Source organism: Carcharhinus amblyrhynchos, chromosome 6 (assembly GCF_965287045.1).
Source record: "Carcharhinus amblyrhynchos chromosome 6, sCarAmb.v2.hapA, whole genome shotgun sequence".
NCBI lineage: Eukaryota > Metazoa > Chordata > Chondrichthyes > Carcharhiniformes > Carcharhinidae > Carcharhinus > Carcharhinus amblyrhynchos.
The window spans coordinates 79,575,647-79,596,055 of NC_137329.1; the positions used below are offsets into that span (position 1 = coordinate 79,575,647).

A 20,409-nucleotide genomic window follows, 5' to 3' on the forward strand; every position below is an offset into this window, starting at 1 on the left:
CTCTGGAGAGAGTGCAGAGGAGGTTTACCAGGATGATGCCTGGTATGAAAGGACTGGGTTATGAGGAAAGATTGAGCAAATTGGGGCTGTTTTCCCTTGAAAGATGGCGACTAAGGGGGGGGATCTAATAAAGGTATATAAGATTATGAAGGGTATAGATAGGAAATAGCTTACTACTGTTTACTCTGTTAGGGACACACAGTACGAGGGGCCACGGGCTTAGGGTGAGGGGGGGGAGGTATAACACGGATATTAGAGGGAGGTTTTTCACACAGAGGGTAGTGGGGGTATGGAATGCTCTGCCAAGCAAGGTGGTGGAGGCAGGCATGCTGGATTTGTTTAAGAGTTACTTAGGTATGTGAGTGGGTTGGAGATGGGAGGATATAGGAGATAAGGTTCATTAGCATTGGGACGTCCCTGGTAATGTATAAGGATGAGGAATGATACTAATGTTTTTCTCTTTTAATTCACAGGTTTTAAGTTGGTCTGCCTTGTTGTCCAACGAGGGGCATGCACGCAATGGGTCGTACTAGGGCTGCTCTTGGATGTTCGAGAGTAGCCTAGTGCTTCATGTCGTTAGTGTGCGCTTAAACTGGACCAGATGCTGGGCAATACGACAGCTCAGTGACTATCACTGATTGCTGTGCAGACACATGGATTTGGGCCGGTGTCTGTGGGAGTTTGCGCATTCTCCCTGTGCTTGTGGGGGTTTTCTCCGGATGCTCCGGTTTCCTCCCACACCCCAAAGATGTGCTATTAGGCTGATTGGAGGTAATAAATTGTCCCTAAATTAGTTTCCCTCAATGTGGAATGCCATAAGCATAGATAAGGGTCATGGGTGAAGGGGGGACTGGTAATGTTAAAATGGCGGCGCGGGCCTTTTCGGCCGAAGGGCCTGTTTCCCGGCCTGTTTTTGTTCTTTGTACTTGTGATAGCCAGAAGCTTGATCACGTGTGACTTGATGGTCCATGCATTTCAGGATAGTGCAGTGAGAGGTATCGCGGTGGGGCAGCTTGTTCTGCTGCTTTGGTCTTGGCTTGCTTTTCCCACTATTTTTCTGGGCTGCTGATGTGTTCTTCATGTTTAGTTTCTTACATTTCCAAGCTGCCATCTACCCTCTGTGCCTCCAACTATTCACACATCCCGTACATTAAAAAGTTAGCAAGACATTTATAAAAAAAGTTGTCTCATTATGCTTCCTTGTGCCTATTCCATTTAAAGTCTGAAGTAGTTTAATTCTATGCTCTAATTCTCACCATCTTCCCTTTGGCCTTTTCCTGCTAAAATGTTTGTTTCTATCGACCCTGAGCTTTGTCAAAAGCCCTCACTCAAAAAATTAACTCCAGTGTTCTTGCCACATCTGCTGTCTGACCAGCTGAGTGTTTGGAGCATTTTTCTATTTTTGATCACTTGTCACGAGCACTGAAGATCAGACAGTGCCTGTAGTTGTCGAAGTCTTTAAGTTGCTACATTGTGCAGGATAGAGATGAAGTGTCTAATTTGCCTGCTGTGAAGTGGTTCATAACTGTGTTCAATATTCAGATGTATTATTTTGTGATAGTATAAGCAAAATTAATTCAGTGCCCCCCCCCCCCCACCCCCCCCCCCGCCACACACACACACACACACACACACACAAAGATGTCTTAAGTTTTGTTCATGAAAGCTATGGAAACATAACTTTCCCGACTGAAACTATGGCTAAATTCTTGTGGGATCTTGAATTTATCCACTTCCCAACCCCAAATTACCAACTGGATTAGTACTTGGGCCATCACTAAAATAAGCAGATGCTGGAATCTGAAAAAGATATTGCTGGAAAACTCAGCGTCTGTAGGGAGACAGAATAGACTTAATGTTCGGTCCTCTTTGACTGTTTGACAGAACTGAGGGCAGATCTGGTCAGTATTAACTGGAGGTGAAAGTGATTTCAACAGAAGTGTAGCAGTCTGAAGAATGAGATGGAGGACCAGGGGCAAAGAGCTGGGGGAAATGGAGTGTTTTGCATTAGACAAAAATGTATGGGATATTTTTTAAAAAATGTTAAGATGGAGGAGAAAGTTGTTGAGTCCTGAAGGCTGTAACTTGCTTAATTGCCATCGTTGCTTAAAGTTTATGTATTAGTCACAAGTAAGGCTTACATTAACACTGCCATGAAGTTACTGTGAAATTCCCCTAGTCGTCGCACTCCGGTGTCTGTTTGGGCCAATGCATCTGACCAGCACATTTTTCAGAATGTGGGAGGAAACCGGAGCACCTGGAGGAAACCCGTGCAGACGTGGGGAGAAGGTGCAGATTCCACACAGACAGTGATCCAAGCTGGGAATCGAACCCAGGTCTCTGGTAGTGTGAGGCAGCAGTGCTAATCACTATTGTGCCGCCCTTGCTGCATCATTGGCAGCCATGCCTTCAGCTGCCTAAATGCTAAGCTCTGGAAGTCCTCTCTCCCTTTAAACTCTCCTTGAAATTTACCTTTTTGACCAAACTTTTGTCCTTAATCTTAGTAAGAAGCAACACTTTATTACATTGAAGACCGTACATAAATGCAAGTTGTTGGCCTGTCTTGTCTACTATTTCTCCTTTTTAACCATATGAAATTCTTTCGACAGTAGAATAGTTGGTGACATTGTTTAATGTGAAGTGACTGTGTTTAGCAAAGAGAGGAGAAAGTGAAGCAAAAGGGATGAACCAGAAAGTTTTCATGCCACGTGTGGGGCTTGTTTTTTTCCAGCTGTTCTTGTCCTGAGGCTTGAAATTAAATCAAGCAACAAAGTGTCTGATTTACTATTGATCACCCATCAAACATTCAGTACCCTCTTCAAAAGACTTTCCAGTTATCCTTTCCCAAAAGTTTAGGCTGGCACAATATCCTTTCCTAGATTTCGACTTTTTTGCATGTTTGTTCTTGCAAATATATGGCATCAATCAGAAATTAATTATGAATGACATGTACAAATTTAAATGATGTACAACAAGAGCATTTTCATAGAATCCCTGCACTGCAGAAGAGGCCATTCAGCCCATTGAGTCTACACCAACTCTCTGACGGAGTATATTACCCAGGTCTCCATCTCTGTAATCCCACACATTTACCATGGTTATTCCCATCTAACATACACATCTTGGCACACCTAACTGTCAATTTAGCATGGCCAATTCATTTAACCTGCACATCCTTGAACTGTGGGAGGAAACCCATGCAGACATGGGGACAACATGCAAACTTCACACAGTCAGCCAAGGCTGGAATTGAACCTAGGTCCCTGGCACTGTGTGGCAGCAGTACCTGCCACTGTGCCTTTTGTGAGATCACTGTGGTTCAAGTAGTAAGAATTGGACTGCAGACTGATTTATCATCTGCTGTTTGGACTGTTAATGAGGAAAGACTGTTGTGTTTCAAAACCGCTCCTTCCTGCTTTCCTCACTTCCCTCTCAACCACCAGTTAAAGCTAGACTGAGAAAGGTCTCATCTGTTTGTGTTTTTCTGTTACACAAATCCATACATTGAGATTTCCTGTGTTTTTCTTCTTGCGGTAATGTAAGTATTATAACAAATGAGTTACCCAGTCTTTAACTTCAGTTTATAGCTGCCAGTTAGTTACTAGATGACCTGAATTAAGTTTATCAAGTGTACTTCAAAAAAAAATTCCGTTCGTTATTGCACTGCTTAAGCTATTATATATGCTTCCAACCCTCTTCATCTTGCATTGTCAGCATAGCATTTAATAATCTTTCTCTCTTATTCCACTTCCCCTATATTGGCCTCAACTATGACCTGTGGTTGCAGGTTCCACATTTTCACCATTCTCTGGATAAAGAGGTTTTATCCTCAAGTCCCTGTTGGATTTGTTAGTGACTATATTTTATTCATGGCCTTTAGATTTTGTGTCTTCCACTATTACAACAACATCTCTACATATCTCCCCTATCTAGTCTCTCAGTTTTAAAGATCTACATCTGGAGGAAAGAGCCTTGGCTTCTTCAATCTGTCCCAAAAGGAATAACCTCTCAGTTCTGGCGTCATCCTTCTTGAGCAGAAATCAAGACCCTCAATTGACCCAGAGTATATTCAATGGGTGCGCCTCCCTTCAGTAAAGCTGCATTATTTTAAGATGAGAACTCCGAACATGTTCTATTTGAATAAACCATATAGTGTGCGAAGTTTGAGGTCAATGCATTTGTGTTTTGAATTGTATTTTTATTTCCTCATTGTTTTCCAGGACTTTGTCGTGACAGTTATTTTTGCCTTCTTGTGGTTGGTCTCCTCTTCAGCATGGGGGAAAGGCCTCACTGATCTCAAGTACTCTACGTATCCAGAGAACGTCATAACAAATGTTGACATTTGCAGCGGATTGGCTGAATGTTCGTCGGCAGGCGTGTCTGGCATGGGAAACTTGAATGTTTCTGTGGTATGTGTGCCGGGTTTCATTCAATCCTCTTGTCGCCGCCTACCCTGTGGTTAAATGAGTTCCCCTCAGTAATTAATTGTCAATGTGTTATAGCTTAAATGTTGTGGTAGGGTTTAGAAAATTGTCACTGCGCACATGTGGTTGGAAGGAGATGTGGGGAAAAAAATTTGGGGGTAATTACTTGGGGGGTGGGAATGTTTCATTTGTGATGATCCTTTGTAATATTCAGTTTGCCTGTTGCTGCTATTGTGCACTTGAAAATCTTTGGGTGTGTCTTTCAGTCTGAAAACTTCAAAAATAATCGTTTTGGAATCCTATTGAATAAGTCTGAGGCCTATGGGATTCTGCTGTAACTATTGCTCACAGCAGAAGCCTCCAGCACATCATGTGATCTGGCCTTGTGTCAATTTAGTGTGTCGTTCTGCACCATGACATTCTCTAGCTCTGGGAGCACTGCAGAAGAACTAGATCCATTATAAGAGTGAATCTGTGCCTAAAAAGGGCTCCTGTGCGAATGCAGTGACGTTCAAGAGGCAATATTGCCAGCCGGTAGCTACACAGTTACTTTGCAGGAATAATAGCCTGGTGGTTTTGTTACTGGACTAGCAATCCAAACAATGATCTGGAGACAGTGGTTCAAGTCCCAGCACAGAAACTGTGGCATTTAAATTTAGTTCATTAAATGAATCTAGGATTAAAAAACTAATATCAGTAACATGGCCATCAGGTAAAAGGACTGTTGTATCTGGCTGACATGTGGCTCACTCTTAACAGCCCTCCAAAATGGCGTATCAAGCTGCTTTAAAATCTCTAATGAGAATAAAATCAGATGGCCTGCCTAGTGTTAACCTAGACATGTGATACAGCACGTGGAGAATGGGCCTGGGTTCTAAATTTGCCCCCCCCCCGATCCCTGACCACATCGTTCTTGAATGATGAACCACCCTGAGCAGTGATATATTTGCAAGTCAGGTTGGTGTGTGGCTTGGAGGGGAGCGTGCAGATGATGGTGTTCCTGGACAATGGTTGTCCTTCGCTTTCTGTGTGGTAGAGGGTGTGGCAGGTGCTGTTAAAGCAACCTAGATGAGTTTTTGCAGCACATCTTGTCAATGATGCGTCTACACAGGTGGCAAGATGGCACAGTGGTTAGCACTGTTGCCTAACAGCACCAGGAACCTGGATTCAATTCCTGCCTTGGGTCATTGTGTATAGTTTGCACATTCTCCCCGTGTGTTTGAGTTTCCTCCAAAGATGTGTGGGTTAGGTTGATTGGCCATGCTAAATTGCATGGGATTAGCAGGGTAAGTATGGCGTTACGGGAATAGGGCCTGCATGGGATTGTGGTCAGTGCAAACTCGATGGGTCAAATGGCCTCCTGCACTGTAGGGATTCTCTGTTACACACTGTGGCCATTGCACATTGGTGGTGAGAGAGTGAATGTTTAAGCCACCCAATCCAGCGGATTGCTTTTTTTTTTGAATTGTGTCACGCTTCTTGGAGATTGTTGAAGCTGCACTGATCCAGGCAAGCAAAATGTATTCCATCGCACTCCAGGCTTGTGTCTTATAGATGTTGTACAGGCTTTGGGAAGTTGGGAGGTAAGGTAGCCTCCACAGAATTCCCAATCTCTGACCTACTCTTGCAGCTGCAGTATTTATATGGCTGGTCCATTTGAGTTTCTGGTCAATGGTTTAAAAAAAAAAACCCCCACCCCAGGATGTTGATTTTTGCAGATTCAATGTTAATGATGTTGAAAGTCAAGGGATAGTATTTTTTATTCTTTTCACTTTATTGTGCTGAAATTTCATGGTATCAGGTCAAACATGGGCAAGAAAACTTCTGAATTACTACCTAATGCCTCCCTCAACTAATGAATCAGTGCTGCTCCATGTTGAACAGGTGCCATGTGGCAAAAAGCACTGAATTACAGTAAGTGAACAGAACATTGTCTGGGAAGGAAGTTGCAGTGTTTAATCACCAAAAGTGGCTCAGTAGCACCATCACTATCATACTTTGACAGAAGGTGAGGGAATCTGCATAAGAGGAATACCCATTGACAGTTTGGTAGGAGTAACCACTGCACCATCCTTGTGGATGCAAAGCTCGTATTCATGCTGAGGTCTCTCTCGCTCGCGCTCTCTCTCTCTCTCTCTCTCTCTCTCTCTCTCCTCCCCCCCACCACCACCACCACCACCTTGAGTTGCGTGGCTCTACCACTGTGCTACATGGGATAGATTCTGAGCAAATCTACTCGTTCACAACCAGCCACTAATGAGAAGCTGTGAGCCATCATCAACATCAGAATTATACTTAATCACAATCCATGGTCCTGTGGCCTGCCTAGTGTTAACCTAGACATGTGATACAGCACGTGGAGAATGGGCCTGGGTTCTAAATTTGCCCCCCCCCGATCCCTGACCACATCGTTCTTGAATGATGAACCACCCTGAGCAGTGATATATTTGCAAGTCAGGTTGGTGTGTGGCTTGGAGGGGAGCGTGCAGATGATGGTGTTCCTGGACAATGGTTGTCCTTTGCTTTCTGTGTGGTAGAGGGTGTGGCAGGTGCTGTTAAAGCAACCTAGATGAGTTTTTGCAGCACATCTTGTCAATGATGCGTCTACACAGGTGGCAAGATGGCACAGTGGCATACCTCTCGCTCTGTTGTTGTCATTAAGTTGAGGGCTGACCCTGGCTCAATGGGTAATGCAAGAGAATGTGCCAGGCATACCACCAAGCAGTCATGTTTATATATAAAAAGAGTACCAACCTGGTCAAGTAACAACACAGGACTACAAATATGCAAAACAGTGGAAGCAGCATGTGATAGAGCCAAGCGATCCCACAGACTGATCACATCAAAGCTCAGCAATCTTGCCACATCCAGTCATCAGTGGTGGACGACCTGAGAGGAGTGGGTGTTTTAACATAAACATTACCATTCCCAATGATGGGGGCGCCCAGAATGCGATTGCACGAATCTTTTGCAACCATCGTCAACCAGAAGTACTGAGCGGATGAACTTCCTCAGTCTCCTGAGGCGCCAATTAGATGCCAGTCTTCAGCTAATTTAGTTCACATAATATCACAAAATGGCTGAAGGTACTAGACACAGTAAAGGCCAAGAGTCGGGACAACGTCCTGACCGTTCTATTGAAGCCTTGTGCTCCAGAACAAGCTGTGTGGCTAGCCAAACTGTCCCACAGGCCAAAGTCCTATCTAGCGCAGAGGAAGCTGTTGTAGCTTTTGGAAGCCAGTCATAACCCCAGGGCTTTGCTACAGGAATTCCTCAGGGCAATATCCCACAGCTGCTTCAGTGACCCTCCCTTCATCATAGGGTCACAAATGAGAACGTTTATTGATTTCAGGGTTCAGTACATCCACAATCCCCCAGATACTGAAAGTGAGTGTTTGCAAGCAGCAAGATTTGGACAACATTCGTGCTTGGGCCAATGAATGGCAAGTAACGTTCACTGCATTCAAGTACCAGGCAGTGATCTTCTCAGCTTGAAATTCAGTGGCATTATCATAGTTTCTCAGAGAGGTATTCAGCTATCCACTGGAGTTCACCACTGACCAGAAACTGAACTGGGTCAGCTACAAATCTTGTAGCTACGAGAGCAGATCAGAGGCCAGGAATTCTGTGGTAAGTAAGAACATAAGAAATAGGAGCAGGAGTAGGCCATCTAGCCCCTTGAGCCTGCCCCGCCATTCAGTAAGATCATGGCTGATCTGTCGTGTCTCAGTTCCACATTCCTGCCCTCTCTCCATAGCCCTTAATCCCCTTGCCTATCAAAAACCTATCAACCCGCATCTTAAATATATTTAGCGAGGCAGCCTCCACCACTTCAACGGGCAGAGAATTCTAGAGATTCACCACCCTTTGAGTGAAGAAGTTCCTCCTCAACTCCGTTCTAACCCCCCGCCTTTATCTTGAGGCTGTGCCCTCTAGTCCTACTGTCCTTTCTGACCGGGAAGAGTCTCTCCACCTCTATCCTATCCATCCCATTCATCATCTTACATGTCTCAATGAGATCTCCCCTCATTCTTCTAAACTTTAACGAGTACAAGCCTAGTTTATTCAGCCTCTGCTCATACTTCAACTCCCTCAACTCCAGTATGAGCCTAGTGAACCTCCTCTGCACTCCCTCCAAGGCCAAAATATCCTTGTGTAAGTGCGGCGACCAAAACTGCACACACTACTCCAGCTGCGACCTCACCAGTGCCCTGTGCAGTTGCAGCAAGACGTCCCTACTTTTATATTCAATCCCCTTCGCTATGAAGGCCAGCATCCCATTCGCCTTCCTGACCACCTGCTGCACCTGCAGGCTGGGTTTTTGTGACTCATGCACAAGGACCCCGAGGTCGCTCTGCACCGTCGCATGCTGCAGTTTTTCGCCATGTAAGTAATAGTCCTTCCTACCATTATTCCTACCAAAGTGGACAACTTCACACTTGCCAACATTAAATTCCATTTGCCAGTCCCTGGCCCATTCGCCCAGCCTATCTAGATCCTTCTGCAGACTCTCCACACCCTCCGCACAGTTTGCCGTTCCACCAATCTTGGTGTCATCAGCAAATTTCGACACCGTACACTTGGTTCCCTCCTCCAGATCATCTATATAAATGGTAAATAGCTGAGGCCCCAGCACCGACCCCTGCAGCACTCCACTAGTCACCAACCGCCAATCCGAATAGCACCCATTGACCCCCACTCTCTGCCTCCTATTTGACAGCCAATCCCCTATCCATGCTAACACCCTACCCCCAACTCCATGCCCCCTGACCCTCTGTAATAACCTCTTGTGAGGCACCTTATCAAACGCCTTCTGAAAATCAAGAAACACCACATCCACCGGCTCTCCTCTATCCACTGCCCTAGACACATCCTCATAGAACTCCAATAAATTCGTCAGACACGACTTCCCCTTAACGAAACCGTGCTGCGTCTGCTCTATCAAACAATTCTCCTCAAGATGCCTCGCTATTTTCTCCTTGATCACGGATTCTAACATTTTACCTACAACAGACGTTAAACTAACCGGCCTATAATTCCCTGCCACCTGTCTTAAACAACGGCGTAACATTAGCCGTCTTCCAATCTTCCGGCACTTCCCCGGAATCCAGCGACGTTTAGAAAATAATCACCGAGGCATCCACTATCACTTCCACCATTTCTTTCAGAACCCTTGGATGCATTCCATCCGGTCCTGGGGACTTGCCCACAATCAGTCCCTCCAGTGTGTCAAGCACTGCCTCTCTAGTAACAATAATGTCATTCAGGCCCTCTACTCTTACCATCTTTCCATCGCTAACACCCGGCAAATTATTCACGTCCTCCTCCTCTACAAGACACAAATCAGGAGTGTGATGGAATATTCCCCGCTTGCCTGGATGGGTGCAGCTCCAAAAGCACTCAAGAAGTTTGACACCATCCAGGGCAAAACAGCCCGCAACACATCCTCACAAATTATTCACGTCCTCCTCCGTGAAGACCGAAACAAAAAAGTTATTCAAGGCCTCAGCCATTTCCTCATCCCCCACCACTAAATCCCCCCTGTCATCCTGTAAGGGTCCAACGTTCACCCTAGCCAGCCTCTTCCTTTTTATATATTTATAAAAACTCTTACTGTCCTTTTTTATATTAAGTGCTAGCCCAGCTTCATAGTTTATCCTACCCTTCTTTATCAACTTCTTTGTCATTCTTTGTTGACATTTAAACCTCTCCCAATCCTCTTCTCGCCCACTACTCTTAGCTACTCTAAACGCATCCGCTTTTAATTTAATACTCTCCTTTACCTCCTTCGTTATCCACGGCTGATTATCTCTCCTCCTACGATCCTTTTTAACCGTCGGAATAAATTTCTGCTGAGCACCAAGAAAGATCTCCTTAAAGATCCTCCACTGTTCCTCAGCAGACCTACCTTCCAATGCGCTCCCCCAATCAACATTCGCCAATTCTTCTCTCATCCCACCATACTCCCCTCTGTTCAAACAAAGGACGCGTGTCCGGGAACCCACTTTCTCCTTCTCCATCTGCATCAGAAACTCCACCATACAATGATCACTCTTCCCAAGAGGGTCCTTCACCACAAGGTCCCTAATTCTACCTGCCTCATTACATAACACCAGATCCAAGATAGCTCGCTCCCTCGTCGGCTCCAACACACACTGTTCAAGGAAACTATCCCAGCAGCATCCCAAGAACCCTTCCTCAAGCCCACCGTGTCCAACATGGGTCGACCAATCAATATGTAGATTGAAATCCCCCATAATTATCGCCGTTCCATTCCTGCACACCGCATTTATTTGCGCGTTAACAGCCCGCCCCACCTCCAGATCATTATTCGGGGGCCTATAGACGACACCCACCAGCGTCTTCCTCCCTTTGCTGTTCCTAATCTCCACCCACAACGATTCCACTTTCTGCTCTTTGGCTCCTATATCATCCCTTGCTACCACCCTGATGCTATCCTTAATCAGCAGAGCTACGCCCCCCCCTCTTTTTCCTCCCGTCCATCCTTCCTAAACAAGTAACTTACTGCCCAACTTCTAAAGCCTGTCCACCCTCTGCAAAGTCTGACAACACCAGGTTTTAGTCCAACCGATTTATTTGATAATAGACTCACAAGCTTTCGGGTTAGTCCCTTCGTCAGGTGAATGGAGAGTTCTGGCCTCAGACAGAGCATATAAAGCACAGACAGTTTAGAGATTACTGATTAAATGTTCATGTCGCACTGTCTGTAACCCACGTGACTTGCCTGGGTTTGCAAAACCTCACTTACTGTGCTGTCTGGAGACAATACACATCTCTGTAACCTGTGATCAGTGCTCCTTCCACTCACATTGTCAGCCACTTCAGGTCTTGAACAGCAGGTTAGGTGTAAGGATTTGCATTCTAATCAGTAATCTCTAAACTGTCTGTGCTTTGTATGCTCTATCTGAGGCCAGAACTCTCCATTCACCTGACGAAGGGACTAACCCCGAAAGCTTGAGAGTCTATTATCAAATAAATCGGTTGGACTAAAACCTGGTGTTGTCAGACTTTTTACTGTGTTTACGCCAGTCCAACGCCGGCATCTCCACATCACCCTCTACAAATCAGGAGTGTGATCGAATACTCCTCACTTGCAGCACCAACAGTACTTGGAAGCTCAACACCATCCAAGATACCAGCTTGCTTGGCACCCCATCCACCATCTTAAACTTTCATTTCCTCCACCACTGGTAGCAGTGTGTACCAGCTAGAAGATGCTGTGCAGAAACACGCTCAGGTTTTTATGACCACATTTTCCAAATTTGCGATCTCTACCACCTACCACCTGGAAAGACAAGAGTAGCTACCCATAGGATCACCCTAGCCTGCAAGTTTCCCTCCCAGTCGCACACCATCCTGACTTGGAGCTACATTGCCATTCATTTTATATTGCTGGCTCAAAACCCTGGAACTCCCTTCCTAACAGCACTGCGGGTGTATCTACACAACACGGACAGCAGCGGTTCAGGAAGGTGGCTCACCACCGTCATAAGGGCAATTAAGGATTTGCAGTGAAAAATTGCAGCATGGTGACACAGGTGTTAGCACTGCTGCCTCACAGCACCAAGGACCGGGGTTCAATTCACATCTCAGCCCACTGTCTGTGTGGAGCTTGAACATTCTCCCCATGTCTGCGTGAGTTTCCTCCCACATTCCAAAGATGTGTAGATTAGGTTGATTGGCCATGCGAACTAGTGGGGTAAACGTGGGGTTACGGGAATAGGGCCTGGGTGGGCTGTGGTCGGTACAGACCCGAATGGCTTATTTCTGTACTGTAGGGACTCTGTGATTCTAAGTGATACCCACATTCCATTGAATGAAAATTGAACAAAAATTCTGTTTGGTGCTGGAACAGGAGATTCATTGCTACTTGAAAGCAAGTTGTATCCTTCAACACTGGTTAGCAGTACGAAGGGACACCATGAATCCATGTCATCCAGAATAACCTTGGGTACAGTCTCCACTAGGTCATTTTCTTGATATCAGAAGCCCTTCCTCTTGTTGCTTGGGAAAGAAATAGTACCTCATCATCTTCAACTGTGTCCTGGGTATAGGGGTTCCCAGGGCTCTCTGACAGAGAGGATACTTGAAGCCTCATTTGTGATGAGATTTCTATTATGCAGGGTCGTGTGGATTTCTCAGTGTTTGTAGGACTCTGGAGCCACTTCTTTGGTTCCCTTGCATCTGGAGGTGACTGGAATCTCAATTTTTTGCTTTAGTTTTTTGAACTCTGCTTTCGCCGTGGAGGCCACATTGTCGTTGATTATTCCTCCATGACTCCTGATTAGCAGGAGCCCACAATGGCTTGCACAAACACATCTAAAGATGTGTGGGTTACGTAGATTGGCCATGCCAAATTGCCCCTTAGTGTCAGGGGGACTAGCTAGAGTAAATGCATGGAGTTATGGAGATAGGGGCTGAGTGGGATTGTGGCTAGTGCAGACTTGATGGGCTGAATGGACGACTTCTGCACTGCCAGATTCTTATGATGAAACAAGAAATCTTTACGTCTTTGAGGCTGGGTTTGATCTCATTCTGCATCATTTTAGTTGATTAATTTTGACGTGTTTCATTTTTTCTTTCCAGGTGTTTGGTTTCCTCAACCTGATCCTATGGTGTGGGAACGCATGGTTCGTGTACAAGGAAACCAGCTGGCACGCTCCACCGGAACCCCCTAAGCAGGATCCAGGGAATATGGCAGCACCTCCGCCTCAAAATCCATAGTGCTGCAGCTGAAACATTGTTGAGGCATGTTTGTAAACTCACTAAAGCATACTGTAGGTTTCATAATTACTTATAACACTGCATTAGCTTGTTGGGAAAAATGCATCTGTTGTATTTACCATTTGTGCTTTGGTGTCATGTGCCTTTTCATTAGGTGGGAATGGAGGAAATAAGATGAATGTGTGTAATCCCTTCTAAGTAGGGGGCTTACAACAAAATAGCGTGCAAACATTGTCATTAGTAGTGTTCGCTACCTGTTATTCTATATGTATGTAACACAGTGAAGCCCTTTCAAGATCCATCTAACATGTCAGCCATGTCTGCCTCAGGTGGTGTTTACTACAGAGTATTTATCATGTGTGCTTAAAACCTCTAATGATCAGTAACTGATTACCTGCTAAATTTACTCTTTTTTTTTCCCATTATTTGTTTATATTAACACGCCAAGCAGGAGATTGCTTTTGGATCTCTTTCAATTGAATAAGATGTATGTTTTTGACTTTTAGGGTTTTCTTTTGTAAGGTTAGTCTTGTACTTGATCTACATTGTACTGAATACAAATAGCTTGGTACATGAAAGATGTTGACCTTTAATGGGCTGTGCTACACCATTTAAGCCATCGCAGTGAGAAGCATTTTTGTTACATTACTGAAAACACTCTTTTTGCTTTATCTGTGTTCTTGTACAGAAATTATGGGAAGAGTGTTAAAGAAATTATTTCTTTTGGCAAAATCTGCTGTTTTTTTTTCAGAGGTGTGAAATCATTAGTTCCTTTAGTGCGTAACTTGCCAAATAGCGCACTCTCTCATGTTGTGTGTAATTCCAATCTAAGTTCGTCTGATTTGGGGTTTTTCAGTTCAGAAAAGTAAAACTCCTAATTGTCCTAATGACCCACTAAATGGCATATTTTGTAAAATGAAGGTTGTTCGGTATTAGCTTAAATATTTGTTTCCAAATCCTTGCTTGATTGCGCTATCTTAGTGTATTGGTTTCTGACTGATGCTATTATTCAATGATTAAGGGCTGTCGCATGATGTGGTCAATTACCAAATGTATTTGAGCTTTCTTTTTTATATATATATATATGTCTGTATACGTACATAAACTGCCTCTCCATTTTTGATTTTGGAGCTATGTTTTAGTTCGCAGTTAATCCTCCACTTCACTAGAAGCTTATGGAGGTGGCGGGGGGGAAGAAGGAGGGGAAAAAGTTTGATTTGCTTCATAGCCATTGTCAAAAGATCAATGTCATAATTCCAGACTTTCACTGAACGCAAGTGCCTTTTCTTCATCAGACACTGACTTGTACTTTGAAAATTGAATTTTCAGAACAGTCCATGTATTTGGCGGTGCTGTTGAAAGACATGCTATCGCTTCAAAGCTGCATCAAGTATTTTGCCAAACTTGGTAAATGTTTTGGCCTTGTGAAATGGCCTGTTCTGTTTTTAAAGACTTCTGTTTAAGAATTCAGGAAAAATAAATAAAAGATTTTCTGTTGATTACCTTTTTTTAAATACATATATATAAATGATGAAGTTAAACAATGGGTCGCACACATGCACTCTTAATTTGTACCAGAAACATTTTCATAATTTAACGCCATCTGAGTTTTACAATTGTTAATTATTTTTAAGAAACGTTTGTACTTCATTTATGAGTGAATTCCATTTCTGGTTTTAAATTGTGTTGAATGTGGTTTGCCAGTGGGAACATTAGCTGAATCTTTTTTACAGTATTTTTGTATAGGCAAGTTCGAGAGTTGCGAAGAGTTTTTAAGTTTGAAAATTTCATAAATTGGCTCACCTTCAAATTAAATGCAATAAGTGGTTTAGGAATTATTGGAAGTGAAATATTTCTTTTTTCCGGTTTAAAATGTGGTTATTCCAGTGAATAGAAGGTACTAGGTCTTGGTTAGATTTTAGCAATGCGGATTAATGCATGGAGGAAGGTACTGGTGCTGTTATCTCTATGCTACTTGTTGCACCAGAAAAGAAGTGTAACAAATAACGGGATCAATAGGGCAGAGAGCGTTGCTCTCCCATTCAAAAGTTCTAGCTAGCTCTGTTGGCATTTTACTCAATTTCATTCCTGTCCCTATTTCCTAACTGAATTCTCAAATATTAACATGTCCCTGAGAGCACGGTGCTTGCTTTCTCTAAATCTATTGATAAACATGAAATTAGTGCACAGGAAAAGACCAATTGACATATTAAACTTGCCCCATACCTCATGACACTGGAGCTTTATAATTGCCTCCCTCTGCAAAAGTCAGACATTCTGGGCTCAGAATCTCTGATACTTGGACAGCTTTTGAATGGGATTTTTGTGACAGGATTGTTTCATTCTGAAATAAGGTTTTTCTTTTGTTCACCATTGTTGTTAAAAACTTCAACAGTGCAGCACTGTGGACTGGTCTGAAGTCTGTGCTCTGTATTGCTGGCTTTCAACATGAGAGATGATCATAGAATACAGCAGTGCAGAAGGAGGCCATTTAGGCCATCGAGTCTGCATCAGCCATAATCCCACCCAGGCCTTATCCCATAACCCCATGCATTTACCCTAGCTAGTCCCACTAACACTAAAGGGCAATTTAGCATGGCTAATCCATCTACCCTGCACATCTTTGGACTGTGGAAAAAAACAGGAGGAAACCCATGCAGAGACGGGGAGAACTTGCAAACACCACAGTGAAGGACTAAAAGGGGAGCCATGTTGAAAATGTGGTGTAGATGGTAGGGAAGGCAGCAGGTGTTTTATGTACCTTGAGGGAGCAAAACCAAGAAAACTGGTGCAAGGGAGGGATTTATAGTGAGTGGAGGCTGAGGAGATACTAGATTAAGCATTTGTATTTGAAAGGCCACTGAGAGGGGGACTTTGACACAAGCACATCAAAGAGTTGGAAAGGTGATAGTTGATGAATGAACAAGATAACGATATGAAGGAGTGCATGTATTTGAGGAGGAATCAATGAGCTGAATTTTAATTACTTCCTCCCTCAATTCAGAGGTGGTACTAGGGTTACCAAGCTTCCAGAATCGACCTGGAGTCTCCAAGAATCAAAGATCAATCTCCAGGACACTGATGTTTCTGTCTGGAGGAGGGGGAATCCTTATTTTCTATGAATGTTTCTCTTTCACAGGTTTAAAAATATTGATATTTAGGTTGGGGGAGAGGTGGGGGAAGATGCTTGGCTGAACACCTTCCAGTTGGGTAATGAGCCTTTTTGCTTTCTAATTGGTACTGGAAGGCTGTATGTCACAAGGATGGATGTGTTGGCTGATAAATGGCTGGAGCGTCCAGGGGAACAAGTCACGTGGTGGAATCTCCAGGAATACACTTAATCACAGTTGGCAATCTTAGGTGGTACTGTTATTTGTGGATAGAGCAGTGATGACATGAAAGTGAAACAGCTAAAGGAATGATGGCTATTTAATTGCCAGCTTTACCTGTATAAACACTATCATTTGGACGGTGTCCCAACACTTGAAACTTGGCTCAGGGAAGAAGCTAGTTTCCCATCAGTAGACCATGTCATCAATGAACTCAAACTAGATTTTTATACATGTGTATCATGTATTGTGATCAGTGTTTACTTTTATTCTCCAATATCTTTAACAGAGCCAAAATAATAAGCCTTCTTGTTATACAATCAATACAACAATCTCACTGTTAAGTATATATCCCAATATTTGGGTGACAGACTAACTAATAGAATCCTACAGAGCAGAAGGAGGCCATTCAGCACCAACCACAATCTCATCCAGGCCCTATCCCTATAACCCCTATATTTGCCCTAGCTAGTCCTCCTGACACTAAGGGCAATTTAGCACAGCCAATCCACCTAACCCGCACATCTTTGAAGTGTGGGAGGAAACTGGAGCAAACCCACGCAGATATTGGGAAAAAGTGCAAAACTCCACGTAGACAGTGACCCAAGCCAGGAATCGAACCCAGTTCACTGGCGATGTAAGGCAGCAGTGCTAACCATTGTGCCAGCGTGCTGCCGTTAGTTTACAAATAAATGAACAAAGTAACTTCTATCATAAATCTCAACTTGCTCCAACTTCTGTAGCACTCTTCACAGTAAGATTTAATAATGTGTGCCAAATGTCCCGTTTTGCCATATTTTGGAAAGTGGGTAGTCATGAACGCAAAGGAGACATGATTCCCTTGTTAGATTTTGCTTCTTCACGAACCTTCCTGTGTCAGTTAGCCACTCATTGTGGATATATCTTACTTTGAATCGACCACATGACAAATTCAGACACTGAATTGTTGATTACGGCTGGAATTTTACCATCCCGCCCTCCTCGGGAATCTGAGTGGGTGAGGGGCTGACTATGGAAAGGTCCATTGATTTTGAGCGGGATTTTACAGTTTCAGGACAAGTGAGGCTGTAAAATCCCAATGACTTAGAAATTCCCAATCTCGAAGTTTAAGTACACAACAAAATGATCATAGTTTCCTATTAAAATCATAGAGGAGACTTTGATATGGTCTTGAGTATGAGGAATAAAGTTCAAATTTGCTTAAAGGTCTGCACGTTATTCATGCTGCCATTGGCCGTCACAGCTTAAAAGATTTGTATCTTTAAAATAAGAGAAATGTTAGTTAATCCAAAAATCACCTAAGGCACCGTGGAATAATGCAAAATTTCAAATATTTGGCCTGTGCGATAAAATCACATCACCGTTTAGTATTGAAGGAAGATCTTACCTGTGTGTGTAATGAGTGTCAAATTGAAGGCTTTCTCATCTACAAATGAAGGTATTATCTAATTTCCAGAGTGTTTGATTCCTCTCCGACAAGATGAGAATTCTCTCAATAATACCCAGCAGTACAGATCCTCCTTCAGGAGACATTACCCATCCCATGCAGACTCCATTAACTTCACGATTTTTAAAACTTTTTCATGGGATGTGGGCATCACGAATTCGGCTAGGATTTATTGCCAACCTCTGTTGCCTTTTGGAAAGGTGATGGTGAGGTATCTTCTTGAATCGCTGCAGTCCATGTGGTGTAAGTACATCTGCACTGCAGTTAGGGAGGGAGTTCCAGGATTTTGAGCCTTTTAAGTACCTTTGACAAAAGGTCCGTCTCCATAGCATTATCCATCTGTCTCTGCCTTAGCCCGGTATCTGCCAAAACCACCATCGTGCCCATGTCACTTCGGGGATGCCTTTTTTAATTGCAGGCTCACTGCTTCAATTATCTATGTCCTGCCATGCTGTTATCCTCACTGACACACATTTGCTCCTAGTTGACTTGCATTCCTCCCCTCATATTCAAGGCCACTTGTGGCAAAATTCCACCCTATTTCAGTTACTTTCTTTAATCCTGTGACCCTTTTAAAAGCTCACCGTCCTTAAACTCTGGCCTTGTGTATCTCAAAATCTCGTTTTCTGTCAACATTAGTGGTTGTGTCTTCAGTTGTTAAGGCCATGAGCACTGGAATTCCCTCCCTACACCTCTATATGAGTTTTCCTTTGAAAGGCTTCCTCCCATCTCTGACCAAAGTTTTAATCACCCATTTAACAGCTCTCTGGTCTGGTTTTGATTTTGTCTGATTATGATGATGATTCTGTGAAGCAACGTGGGATATTTTCTCTGTATTAAAAATGCTATGTTAAATATCAGTTCTGTTTGAATTGATGTTCTTGGGTTGAACACATTTGATATCTGAAACTTGACGAAGAAATGGCATTGTCAATGTCTACCTAGCTTCTGTCAGTGGGAAGAAAATCTGAATGCATTTTTTTTGTTGCAATTACTGAAGCGAGCTATAGGAAGTTCTTGCATACTTTAGATCAAGAATTTAAAATCATGCAAATTCAACAAGGTCATACGATGAGTTGGGGATGAGGCAATTAGATGTGGAAGTACTTTTAATGAAAATGTTATTGTAAAAGCACAGTTCTGCATAGGAAATCGAAACTGAATGTTATGTTAACCAATGTCATTTCCCTAGCTTCTCCAGCTCTGCTGCTGTAACTTTGGCAGGAGTCCAATACATGGGGGATTTCCATCAAATTTGTCAGAGCACAAGGAGAAATTCCTGGCTGTTTTCTTCCATACATTGATTTTAATCACTTTTAAGCATGTTAGTTTATCTCGTGTTACTTGCAGAGAGTTGAAATCTTCAGTGGTTTAAGGTAAACTGATTAATTCCCAATAACAACCTACCCACCCTCCTAATTTCAGAACCAGTGTCTGAAATAAGGTGTCACCCTCTCTGCTCAACATGCTCTCCCTATTTGCCCTATTAGAGCGAAATCCTGTTTCAACCTCCCCACTATTCTCTCTCTCTCTCTCTCTCTCTCTCTATCTCTTTACTGTTACTCCCTTGCCCCTCCCCCATGATATGTAGGGCCTGAGAAGGATCTTTCTCCTCTGGTGCTGCCAATGAATGTTTTCCCTTCATTTTCCAACAGTGTTCTTTTTTACTCTTGCCAAATAATCAGGAATTTGTTCAAACCAGAAGCAGACGTGTGTACACATGTACCACTTCTTTAACTTTCCTCTTTTTCCCCCCTCTGTTTCTAACCCCCTCATCTTTTTATTTTCTCCACATCTCTTCCTTCATTCTTTTTTCTTTCTGTTTATTTTTCTATGTATGTTTCCCCATTCACTTTTTTTCCCCTGCAACTCTCCCCTGTTCATATTGGCAACATATTCCTTTTTCCTGCCTCCACCCCCTTCGTGCTTTAGTAACATTAGAGTGCTGGTGCCAGCTGCTCATAGGGAAAGTGAAACAAAAAGCACGAATACTGTGGGTCCTACGAAAAGTGCAAAAAGAGGAGGGAAGGAACTTGGCCACTGTTGTGGGTCATGGTCCTACAAACTGTCTATGTGCATGGTCAGATGTTCCATTTGTTAACCCAGGTACACAAGTTGCACCATAAGTATAAATGTTTAATTCTCATCAAAATGGCCAATTGTTTACCTTCGCTACTGATAATCTTAGAACAAGAGGTTTTAACGAGGCTTTGTTAAATAAACTCAGAATAAGTGATTTATTAAGAAACCAAACTTTATTTAAAAAGTTGCAAAACGATTCATGTACACATTGTAATCTGGAAGTGTAATGGTTTACCCCCTTTTTTTAAAATCACAGCACACCACAGAAAGGACAAGACAAATAAGCTGTCTGAGGAGGTGGATGTGAAGTAATAACTTTATCCCTTTTAAAGTTTGAAAAAGGTCTCGATGGTGTCAGTCTGATGGTGCTGCTCACAGTAAT

General features: G+C 43.3%; 1 protein-coding gene across 2 annotated transcripts in view; it reads left to right on the top strand.

Moving 5' to 3' along the window:
- The window catches only part of LOC145344035 (synaptophysin-like protein 1), a 30,988-nt gene extending 16,320 nt beyond the window's left edge, over nucleotides 1-14,668 (top strand). For both annotated transcript variants that reach the window (XM_080190764.1, XM_080190762.1), the window contains 2 exons: nucleotides 4,221-4,409; nucleotides 13,032-14,668. In XM_080190764.1, the coding sequence (XP_080046890.1) occupies nucleotides 4,221-4,409; nucleotides 13,032-13,169 (327 nt within the window). In that variant the 3' untranslated portion in view covers nucleotides 13,170-14,668. The remainder of the gene's footprint in view (nucleotides 1-4,220; nucleotides 4,410-13,031) is intronic.
- The last annotated feature ends 5,741 nt before the right edge of the window (nucleotides 14,669-20,409 follow it).